At 44.9% G+C, this 12,586-nt stretch overlaps 1 protein-coding gene across 2 annotated transcripts in view; it reads left to right on the forward strand.

Moving 5' to 3' along the window:
* The window catches only part of POLR3D (RNA polymerase III subunit D), a 200,826-nt gene that overhangs the window by 173,806 nt on the left and 14,434 nt on the right, over window positions 1-12,586 (forward strand). For both annotated transcript variants that reach the window (XM_078666377.1, XM_078666376.1), the window contains exon 8: window positions 490-642. In XM_078666377.1, the coding sequence (XP_078522503.1) occupies window positions 490-642 (153 nt within the window). The remainder of the gene's footprint in view (window positions 1-489; window positions 643-12,586) is intronic.

The following is a 12,586-nucleotide window of genomic DNA, read 5'->3' on the forward strand; positions in this document are numbered from 1 at the left end:
AGCATGTGAATCTATGAAAGATTCAATACTGAAGAAAAATCAAGTTACTTACCTATACACTGTGGTTCTCCAGTATTGATATCTTTCATAATTCACATGCAGCCCGCCCACCTCCCCGTTTAGACAGGCCACTTTATACCTCATGATGACTAGTCTTTTATTCACACTTGTGCTCCAAATCTGAGGAATGGTGGCTCTGCCGGGGCTTGTGGTCTCAGGGCTTATACCTCATTGGCTGAAGTTTTTTTTTTTTATAAGGATGAGAATTGGTTAACAAATTCAATTGCTTTCGCAATGCTTTCTAATGTACTCCTTTTAGTACTACTTATTTAAGTACTGTGGGACTCCCACCATGACGACAGGGAAAATTCAAGCATGTGAATTTATGAAAGACATCAATACTGGAAAACCACAGTGTACAGGTGAGTAACTTTTTTTAAAATTTCTCAGCAGATGTGTGGTAGTTTAACTCCTAATTTATTTCTACAGGAGCTCTTGTTGTCAGAGAACACCTGTTCCCTTGAAGATCTAGCAGAAGGACAAGTGGGAAAGCTGCTAATTCGCAAGTCTGGGAAAGTTCAGCTCCTTCTGGGCAAGGTGACCTTGGATGTTACCATGGGGACATCCAGCTCATTTCTTCAGGTAAGGTCTCTCAGTTGAAGCCAGTTGTTCTGCTTGTTTAGTCATTTTTTAAGGGTGTGGCTGGGACAATCTGCACATCACTTATTATGCTGCTTAACGTCTGTACTAAATAACTAAGTCACAGCTGCTGATTTGGTAGAGAATGTGTGGTGGGAAGTGATTAATGAGAGCAGACTGCGTTTACAACTCCATAATGATGATTGGACATATGTCTAGGAGATGCAACCTATGTAGTTGCTGAAATAGCACAGGGAGTAAAGACTTGTAAGAAAAGGTGGTCCAGTAGTTATTGAATGAGTGAAATAGCTCATCGATCTCTGAGTCTTGCTGCACTATCTCAAGGTGCCTTAAGATTTTTGTTGCTCTTGTGGTCAGTCTGATATCCTTTCATACAAGAAGAGCCCTCTTGCTCACATCTGATCTAAATCTACTCTTTCCAGACAAGATTGTAGGGGAAACTCTAGGACCTCCAACATCTTTCCGCATTTTTTCTAAACTTCCCCACTATTTAATTTGTTCATCTCAGCCACATATTATTACTGCTCTAGATTTTGTTTTATGCAAAGGATAACATTTCTTTACTCTTGGCACAGACAGTCCGGTTTGTTTTAAGATACAATTTGTGTACTTCTAAGTGTTATGTCATAGCATTAATTCGTACTGTTTGAAGGGAGGGACTTTGCCGGTAATATGCATTTTTTAATCACATATTACAGTCTCATCATCTTGGTATCTGTGGCTAGGTACTTCAACTGTATAACCCCTTTTCCGGAACTTGCACTACTGACCTGTAAAAGATGAAATTTCTTTAAAAATGGTAATTATTCAACACAGGCCTTATCAATGAGAATTCCACCTACCCAGAAGATAAATATCCCATTCCAGATCCCCCAGGATATTGCGGCATAGATTTACAAATTTTGCTAAACAAAAATGGAAATTTAGCAGCACAAAAATGGGAATATGGCGGCATAGAAATTGACATTTTGCAGCATTATTGCAGCATTTTATTTTACTTGTAATCCTTCCTTTTCAGCCTTAAATCAATGGTAATTGTTTTAGCAGAGTATTCCACTTTGAAATGGGCGTGTTTAAAGTGTCTGAGAGTGTTTGATTGATGTATTCTCCTTTGTGGTAACATTCTGGATCATAGGTTAAGCCAAGCACAATAGCACAGGGTTGATAGTCATCCTGTTTTCTGTGGCATTGTGCTGACTTGAGACTAGTAGGTCTAAACCCCAGAGCCATCTGCTGAAGGACCCCTCGTTTTGAAATGTAACAGACTGATTGAAGAACATTTTAATTGCTTAGCGAATGCTTAGCGAAACAGTCACTGACAAAGCGAGTGGGTATGGCTCTTGTATAAAACATGTATGGAGGTACAAAACAATCGGGTACAAATGCACAGATATATCCTAACACAGGCCAACGCTATCCATTTTAATGAAGCCCAGCTAACATAAAAGTACACAGTTCACTGGGGGGAGGAGGGAGAGCACTGATCGTTGTGCATGAGATGACCACTAGATTTCTTGCATCAGAGGAGGATGTGCAGTTCAGGGTCACAGAGTGATTGCAATGGTTGCACACGATGTGACCCAGGTCAAGTGTGAAACCTTCAAACAGTTTGAGATTTTTTCATCAGCAACATTTTTGCAAACTGTGATTTTTAAGCCTGTGCTTGTTCCTTAAATGACAGATACAGAAGTCATCAAAATGTGAATTTCTAATGGCAAAACCAATACAAGTGTCTGAAGTTGTCACCAATGACGTGTCAAATAAAAACAGGTCCAAAAAGCACGTGGCATGTACCGCTTTGCAGCTACACACATGGCCGAATAGATGAAAATAAAAAAAGGTATATTCTCCTTACAATAATTAGAAATACATGTTTTTCTGAAAATATACATTCCTGTCTGAACAAAAAAGTGTCTTTAAAATAACTCCCACTATTAGCTGCTCCTTTCATAGCGCTCCCCCTCCCATTTATTCTTCATCCCCTGTCATCGGTTCCTCCTTGTTGTTGTTGGTGAACTTAGGCCCCTTTTAGTTTTTTTGCGCTCCATCTTAGTTTTTGCAGGCCTTCTCTCTCACAGAGATTTCTTCACAGATTTCTTGTATTGTGCGTATCAACACGCCAAAAGCGCTCAATAATATTTTCTGACAATGGGTGTTTTTAAGTAACAGAATATGCGGGATATTCCAATGTAAACTGACTTCTTATCAGTAGTCCATCATCTGTTTCACTTATGTCTTTCCCTCAGGTCTTATGACTCTGACTCCACATGTGTGCAGTGCACTGCCCTACTCTTCTTGGTTTTGTTATGGATTCTTGGCCAAGATCACTCATTGTCTCTGCAGCTTCACTCTAGCCTTTTGTAGACACATGTTCCATTGCTTGCTTCCAGTCGCTTATTAATCACCCCAAGGACTCCATCCTTAGGCTTTGCTCAAGCCCTCCACTGACTGTTAATCTTCAACCACCAAAGAAAAAAATGGAATAACCTGAACCCCAACCTCAAAGCAGTTAGTCAACAGCGGTAAGTGCAATGTGGAAACCTAGACTTCAAGGAGAAATCAACACTCACAGTTCCACAGTTCCATGAGGGAATGTAATCCAGTTCATTATTGAATTAAAATGTTGGGTTACGGATCGTTATTCGGTATTATAGCTTCCTTCCCTTTTCAAGCCCCTTAATCTGTACCTTCGTCAGCTGCTACAGTCTCCGTGGGACTCTTACAAGAGGTACAGCTTTGTAAATACTTCCAGCTGCTTACATGGGCTGAAATAGGTCCCTTGCCCCTTGTTATGTCCCCAAAAACCTATCTAACAGAGATTGAGGGGTGTGGATAAAATTGAATTCATATTTTGCTTTTGGCATTGAGGCAGCTGGCAGCTCTTTTCTCTTGCTCCCTCTTTCTCCCTGCTCTCACTTCTCTCTCTTCTCTCTCTTTCCTCTCATTCTGGCTCTATCTCGCTCATCCTCACCTGCTGAAAATCGTGACCTCAAGAAACGGCTCTTACCCTCTTTTTCTTCTCCTTTACTTTATTCGTTACCCTGAGAAAATAATCCAAAAAAGAAAAAAAACACATTGCTGAAAATGTCTTTTCGGAAGTGCAACTTCAGGACAGAGAAACAAAAGGAAGAAAAAGAATGTTCAAACGAAACAACGTGGCCAGGTCGGTTTAAGTCACACCCAAACACATTAGCACCACTTTACAGTTTTCCAGTGAAGCGCTACTTTTGTTTCCTGTCTTTCTTTCAACAACACTTGGCCCAAGGCATGCAGCCCTTCCAGATCATGGCTCCTCAAACCTGACAGGCAGCAGCCCATGCAGTTCTAGTTTTAAGATACACTCATATTCACGGAGGGGCCTCTGACCTGACAGACTGGACCATTTTGCTATATCTGCATGGAGAACTTGTCTGCTCATTCTGAAAAAGAGAGTGGAAGATGGAATGTTTTCCGGAGTAAACATTAAAAATGCACCTCGCTTCTCACTTTTTTGTCTGTTCTCTCTCCTCTTCTGGTCTGTTCTCTCTCCTCCTCTCTCTCGCTCTCTTTCCCTTTCCTTCTGTCTCTATCTCGCTTCTCACCTGCTGAAAACCATGACTTCAAGAAACCGCGCGTACCCTCTTTTTCCTACAGTCGTTCCGTACTGAAATGGATCTAAAAAAGTTTCTAAAAAACACATTGCAGAAAATGTTGTCTTTTTCCCCTTCAAAGAGCAGCCACGGAACACATGACAAAGAACCTGCAAAGTGGCCAAATAGGTTTGATTTACACCCAAACACATTGGCTCCACTTTACAGAGTTTGCCAATGAAGCGGTACTTTTGAGCTGTACAAGATCTGAACGTGTACATTGTACTTTTGCTTCTGTAATCCCAGGGCACAAGTCCTATAAAAAGAAGTGGGGGGACTGACCAAGTAAAACAGTATGCAAATGACCACCTGACATCACGACGTAGCGCTATAAAAGAAATAGAATAGTTCTGTTTAAATTATTTGTGTAAATACTAGGACAGACTAACCCATCTGACAGTCTTACAGTGTCTGTATTTATAGACAGGTACAGAACAAAGGCAAAAGCATGCCTCTCTTAATTAACTGTGAAGAGAAGGCAAGCTTTGTGCCTTTGTTTCCCTGTGAAGAGAAGGCAAGCTTTGTGCCTTTGTTTCCCTGTGTGGTATTTATATTTAAATGTGAGGTGCCAGGCGGCCCCCAGTCAGCATATACAAACAAAAGGAGGCCGGATGGCCCCTTAACTTTGGCTTAGCTGGAGGTGAAAAAAGGCTCCCTCGTTGCCTGCACGTTGCTACTGGGAATGGAAAGCAGGCAACATGCAGGTGCTGCTGAACGTGTCCCGGTGTCTGAAAATTACTCGGAGACAAGTTCAGCATATTTCTGTGGGATCCAACTTCTTGGCAGGGGGGACGGCGTCCACCCTGTGAAAAGAGTAGGGGGACGCCGTGTACCTGCGTGTACCCCTACTCAAGCCCTGTGTAATCCCTAATGGGGCAGGAGGAAGCAGGAAGCTAATACGGCTGTACGACATCACATAGTGACTTGTGTGCTACAGCCAATAAGATGGCGCAATTTTTTTCCTGTGTGATAAAGACTTTTTTTGCGGCCAAACAGATAAATATTGCAGTCATCGCGCTCCTCAGCTGATTTTGCATTATTTTGCAAATTGCAAAATGCTGGAAGGTCTGCCATTTACTAAAACAGCACCAGCAGGACCTGGAGAACAAGTATTCCCGTCCTCATTCAAGACAGTGACTGTGCCATTGATTTCCCACTAAAGAGGGACACAAGCATAAATAAATGAAAAAAGCGCCACAAAATGAAATCTTTCACAGACTCATTTCAATGGCACATATTTTATTGATATTTCCTAGCATACTGTAGCCATGAAGCATTATTCCCGCTCCCCTCCTTTAACCCACATCTTTACATGTACCCCCTTCACACTTTCTGCTGTTGTATTCTTGTACCTAAATGAAATAACACTGGAAAGGGTTCAACACCCTTTAATTAGATTAGTAAAAATGTATGTTGGATAAATAAATACTTGAACTAGGTGGATGTTCTAAAGCCTCTGCAGTAAACACTCCATAGCTGACAGATTCTTGGCTGCAAATGAACCCAGAGGCACACTCAGCTGTTTTTTTCACCTACATCACTCTCTCTCACTACTACTTTGTATAAGCAGCAAAACTTCTTAAGCAGATGGGAACTGAATTTCGAATTGCCAGATTTGGCCAAGCCCTTGATGGGGGAAATTACATGTTTTCTGTGTAATCGCCAGAGGGATATGACATACTGATTTTCTGAAGTAAAATCTGAGAAGGGGTTGTTGTGGCATAGTCGATGGTCTGGGGAAGTCTAGTTGCATCAGGAGCAACTTTGGAATGTGCTCCAAACGGAGGACTGACTCAGTGGCCTTCAAGTACTTGGGATGTCGCATGACTGGTGAGAGTGGCGGGACGAAGGAGAGACATGCTTGGATTTCTTTTTTTTTTTTTTAATACTTCTTTGACTTACCTGATCTTCGTGACTTAAAAAATGATAGGTCACAGGATCGGACTCGGGAGCACATTGGTGAATACGACATAGATAGAGACCAGTCATATTTAAACTTACTTCGTAGGTTTGCAACAACATTTTGGCTTTGCCTTTGTAGATGGCCTTTTGGTTCAGTTTCTCACAACAGTCACACAATGCAGAGTCGTATTTGGAGCTGAGACACCTGAGGGAAGGTCACAGGTGTCTGTCTATAATTTTTGACAGTTACAGTCCCTACATGATTGAACCCTGTGGTTTTCAGAGGGGACATGCCCCTAGCTCGCTGGAAACTTTTTAAGGATAAAAATTCTGTCGGGCAGACAGAGATCTGGATTTGCGTCAGAAGGTGCGGAGAAAAAGAAACTGACATCTACGCGCATAGTGACGCAGATATAGTGCCTCTGCCATCACTTCCTGGGTACGATGGATCAAACCCGGAGCCTCACAGTACCACCTGCCCACGGACTTGGGAATTTCTATTGGAAAATCTCCGGATCCAGTCTGGCACCTGGGGGCATTCACAAGTTGAGTAATCTGCGGTTATAAGTTTCTGTCAGAGAGACAAGCTTTGACAAAGCCAAATGGTGTAATTTTGCCAGTGTTGCGCAACCACAACAATCTGCCTTGTCAATGCCCACCCAGCCATGTTAAACGTATAAAAAAAATGAAAACATTGTTTTTTTTACACTTCTAAGATGGCTGACGTGTGCATGACACAAAGTGTGTTGCACTGGTATGTACATTGCCACAACATCACAATGTGTATTGTGGCACACACACTGGTCATCTTGAAGGTAAATAAAACAGTGTTTTTATTGTTTTCTATAGTTTTAACCTTACAGATCGCTGCTTTTGGCTTAGCCAGTGCAGGAGGGATTTAAAACCCTCTGGCACTGACACAGTCAATAGTGGCTATCACCATGTAGAGGTAGGTACAGAATAGTACAGTGGGAAAGAATCTAGGCCATCACTAATGCTGCCAACCAGCATGCCACGGAGGGTGGGTGCTAGATGATAGGTGGTGTAAAGAGAAATTCCCAGGATTTTCCATAGGCTCACATGCTTGAATCATCCCAGTTATCGAGCTGGGAGCCCCACAATAAAATTACAATAATGTTTCCATGTTAAATACATTCCCAAAGCTATTATAATGGCTATAATATTTACTCTTCAGTAGTTTAGTCACATCATTTAAAATGAACCAAACTTCATCCAATCATAGACAATCAGTTTGAAGACCATACCCTCAGATTACCAACCTTCAGATTTCTACAGCACTCCATTTGTGAATGACGTCCCCTTGAGCGCTGCACAATTCTCCTCTGATTATTCCTTTTTTCTTCAATGTTCCTTTTTTATTAGTTGGCGGCTATATTTATTAAAGAAGTTTTCAACCCCTATCATGTTTCAATGTGTCAGACACTACCAATAATAGTGCTTTTAGATCCTGTGGCTCTTGTGGGAAAAAAAGTGACTATATATAGATGATCCTCATAAGCATTGTATTTATTGGCTCCACCCATCACACAAGTCTAAAGGCTGCAAGACATGCCGAAAGGTTTCTGCTAACCCCTTAAATGATAGCGAGGCAAGACTCTTGGTATGGCTTCAAAAATCAAGAGAGGAAGGTGCCTCATATGTAGACTCAAACTTGTCTTCAAAGACATCAAAGAGGACTATAAGAGGTCCCAAACTACAGACAATTGTCTCCGAAACAGTTTCACAAGAGCAGAAGGTCCGTCTTCCTCAAAACAGGTTATAAAGGAATCCAAGCAGCGCAGTGAACCACGTAAGGTACCCTAGAGGCAGAAGAAACCTGCGTTTCAGCTAGACCTCCTCTTTACCAAGGAAGCCACATAATCAAAAGCTGCATCTCCAGAGCCTCCGAACATACTGTTTTCATCTTAATCTTGCCTCTCACCTTCATTGAGAACCATAGGGGTGATGAAGGTTCAGTCAAGGACAACTGCACCGTTGATGACCAGAAAACTTCCACTGTCGGTCTCGGTCTACGTCAATGATGTTGAAAAAGGAAGTAAAATTAAAGTTCAACATGCTCAGGTCCGCCATGCCTTACAGTCGGTTTTTCCTGAGGGTGTGAAGATTCCGGAGTCCTCTCCGCTAGATGATAGAATACTGGACGGTCATGTACCAGACAGTACTATCTCCTTGATCTACAAAAAACTGATTAACGATAGGACTGATCTGTTGGTGCAGCTCCGGGATGTGTGGACTAGAGATGGCCTTGAATTGGATGATGAAGATTGGCAGTCTGCGGTCTCTTATCCTAAGGAGGTTGCGATTTCGGCCCGTCTTCGGTTGGTGCAGGTTAAAATCCTACACAGAATTTATGTGACTGGCCCCCGTTTGATTAGAATGGGTTATTCAGAGGATGGCTTGTGCAAGCGTGGTTGTGGGCTGCTTGGGACGTTTCTACATATAATCTGGGAGTGTCCTGAAGTAGCTGTCATATTTACCAAATCTGAAGATGCATCAACTAATTTGACATTGTAATCACCAGCAAAAATAATCCAGGGGTTACTCCTAGTTGAATATAAATTATTATTCATGTATTGTTCAAGTACTCGGCTAATTAAAAAAGGAACGAATATCAATAATGTTCAAAAAGGGATTAGTGAAAAATTGCCTTCTTTATTACATATTAATTCCAATACATACATGTTGACAGTATCAATTGTCCTTTGCAATCACAATACAGTTGATTGATAATGAAACCCATCTATAGGAGACAACCTTTGCTTTCTGCGATGGAGATGGAATCTCTGGAACCCTATACAAACATTCCCCGATATGTACAGCGTACATCAACCAAGTTTATTGGAAAAATATCTGAGATTGGGTAGAAAATGTAACTAAACTTTATTACTTTTCTTTGTAGGTAATCATGCAATATTCCATGAAAACAGACTTGATACCCTCAAATATCTTACAATCATTAGTTGCTGGAGGAATTAGTCTGTTAGAAAGTGGCCTAGTCTCAATAAGGATGCTGCACACTGGCGCAGAGACTAATAATCAATCAAGAGCTTCAAAAGTTTCCAATTCTGCAAATCTGTCAGACGTACAAAAGAAATCTCTTGAATTTTTAAATCCAGATTTCTAAAATATTTAGAGACACCTGATGGACTAATGATAGACAAACATCCCAGAGGAGCAATTTGTATGCAAGCACAAAGCTCTAAATACTTACAAAAATTAAGCAATTTAGTCACCTCCCAGGCTAGGGTGCTTAAAATGATTTGCAGCACAGTTGCTTGAAGTTTACTTTGTCGAATACCGTATCCCTGAGACCCTTATCCACCAAATTGATGTCCTTGTGGATCACACATTTCCCCTTATTCACACTGTTTTCATTTAACCAGAGAACAATTTTAGTTTTTAATTGGGTATGGTTTTCACTTTGAAATCAATATAAAGGGTGTATATTTTTCTGCCAAAGAACATACGGAGGAAATTGCAATATGTCAGAAATTGATTGTTTAGGTACTTGTATTAACAGTACTTGTAGCAAAGTCTGTAGTAAAAGTTGTTGACCGAGCCTAAGTAAATAGTGCCTTTGATCTGATAGAGACTACTAGCCGCAGATTCCTTCTCGTAGAATTATTCCTAGGCGTGAGACTGGATCCGGAAACTTTTTGCCACAGCATCCCTGCGCGCCGGGGGCAGGGCGGCATCACGCGACTCCGCCCAGGCGTCGTCCGAGTACGTGACGTCAGCGAGGTCCCACCCCGGCGCGCCTACGTCAGTTTTTTCCTTTTCCGCGTGCAATGCGGATCCGGTCTTGCTACGGGCCTGTTTTAGGCCCCTTTTTTCTTCCTCATTGTCTCTTCTTTTGATGGAACAGTGTGCAAATGCCTTCGGGCTTCAAGACTTGAACGTCATGTGGGCGTCTTATGTCGACTACGGACCCTCCCCTCATTTGTATGTGGTGTTTGGGGGAGGATCACGGCACCACCGATTGTGAGGTGTGAGTTGAAGCCGAAATCGCGGCGGGAGCACCGTATGAAACTTCTCTCGGCCCGTCTCTCCAGGTCGACCTCCTTCCCTCGATCAGCCTCGGCAGACGGCTTCAGATACGGCCGTGTTCGCCGTCCTCGCCCTTCTCCAGTGTTGCGCGAGTGTCGCTCCCCGGTGGGTAAGTGTCGCAGTTTGTTCCCAGGGGCTGGGTTCCGGCCTTCCGGGGTGGTGGACTCTCCGCGGGTGATGCGGCCCCGCACATCCTCCTATCCACCATTTCCCGGTAATGGGGCTTTGAGAGTCCAGTTGGAGACATACATGGCGGCTTTGCAGGCCTCGCTGGCGTCTCCTCTTTCCCCTCCTTGGGCGTCGGTGAATCCCTTGTCTTGCGCGGGGCCCTCCGCGGCTACGGCCCCGGCGCCGACTTGTTCAGATCCAGGCTTGGAGGATGTGATGCTGTTGGGATGCGGCCCTTCCGGAGTCCCTCCTTCAGGCCACAGCATCTCTGCTCGCCGCAAACTCCCACGGGAGTCCCTGTGGTGTCGCGGAAGGTTGCCGGGGCTCGGGTCGCATCCCGAGCCCCTCTTGGTCCTTTGACAAGGTGGTTCTGTCTAAGGCCAAGGTGATGCCGCTACGGCGCTGACAGCTGCTGGACCGGGTGGCGCCACAGGGGTCAGTGGACCCTCCTCGTCCTGCTCTGCGTCGAGGCTGGAAGGGGACCCCTCGCCCTCCTCCGGGTCTTTCTCGGGTCTGCCTCGTCGGAGGGCGATTCGGAGGGTGATTCGGCCCTGGCGGCGCCACAGGGTCCGCCGGGCCACCTCTGTCACATGCTGGGCTGTCACTCCCCTGGTCCTTCTCATTCCTCCACGCAGGTGGCTGCCTCGGCGGAGGTCGAGTAGGTGCCGTTCCGGCGCCGCCCCTTCTCCATTTTGGACCCGGACCGCTCCGGTCCCTGGCGCGGTGTGGCTTCGAGGGGCCCTATCCGGCGTCTCCTTCGGCGCAGGATGGCGTAACCGTCCGGCCTCAGGCGGCAGACTCTACGGCACCCCAGTTGCAGGATAGCACTCCTGAACTGGTGGGCGAATTGTGTAGATCACCTGCCACAGGAGCCCTGACAATTCTGGAAGGGGGTACCACTCCAAGTGGGAGGGTACAGAGCCCCAAGGAGGAGGACCGGGTGTGGGGGAGCCCACCCCAGTCGTTGGTCTAGCCACCGGGTACAGGCCTGGGGCTGGTGGGTCAGTGCCAGGATGTCATACCTGACCTGACAGGAGGGAGAGTGGACAAAGGGTGCCAAGCACCTGAGGCTACTGCCCCCACTCTCTGAAGCCACAGAGGTTTGAGAGCCCTGAGAGGCATGAGGCCTCGGTCTCATCCCTGACTACTGTCAGTGGCCACTGTGACTTGCTGTCTGTCTGTTGGAACACACCTGTGAGCAAGTTACGGTTAGATGCTGCACAGGTGGTGGCCACAGATGAAGAGAAGGGTGACCCATGGATTGGCTTGGTGGACCCTGAGAGTATGGACAGAGGATTTGAGATGGGTTCAGATTGGCGTAGAACTGGAATATGCCCCTGCTGTTGCGGGCCAGGTCCATGTTCTATCGCCCTAAGCAGGGAAGCCCATCACGGTAGTGATTGGTCTACCCTGCGTTTTGGCTGGAAGGGGGTTGTGTTGGACTTGGCCCTCTCTGCAGGGTCATCCCTGAACTTTTTGCCTTCCTCCAATATTCTCTCTGACTTGTTTTTGTTGGTTTAATGCCTCTGGGCACTGTACCACTGCTGTCCAGTGCTAAAGTGCATATGCTCTCCCTACTGTAAAATGTGTACATTGATTGGTTTCCATGATTGGCTTATTTGGTTTACTGTCAGTCCCCAGTAAAGTGCACCAGGAGTGCCAGGGCTTGTAAATACAAATGCTGCTGGTGGGCTTGCAAAAAACACAGTTGATGGACAGAATGTAGAACAATGTCATACATTCACCCCAGTACAAGGATCTGGGCCTAAATCCATCGTTTTTTTGTACTCCACGCCACCCTGGGTTAGACACTGGCTATATGCAAATCAGCTCTGACCCTGTGCCTCATGGGAACAGTCCAGTCCGAACTACCAAGCCATGTCTTTCCCAGACCGGAATCAAGCATCCAAGGACCGGTTTCTGGCTATCAGCCTTCATCAGCCTGGATAGCTTGACTCCAGTGGTGTGGAGAGCCTGGGACTCACGTCTGAGCATACCCAGCCCACTCGGGGTGAAAATTGCAAAAAACACAGTTGATGGACAGAATGTAGAACAATGTCATACATTCACCCCAGTACAAGGATCTGGGCCTAAATCCATCGTTTTTTTGCACTCCACACCACCCTGGGTTAGACACTGGCTATATGCAAATCAGCTCT

Source organism: Lissotriton helveticus, chromosome 11, assembly GCF_964261635.1.
Source record: "Lissotriton helveticus chromosome 11, aLisHel1.1, whole genome shotgun sequence".
NCBI lineage: Eukaryota > Metazoa > Chordata > Amphibia > Caudata > Salamandridae > Lissotriton > Lissotriton helveticus.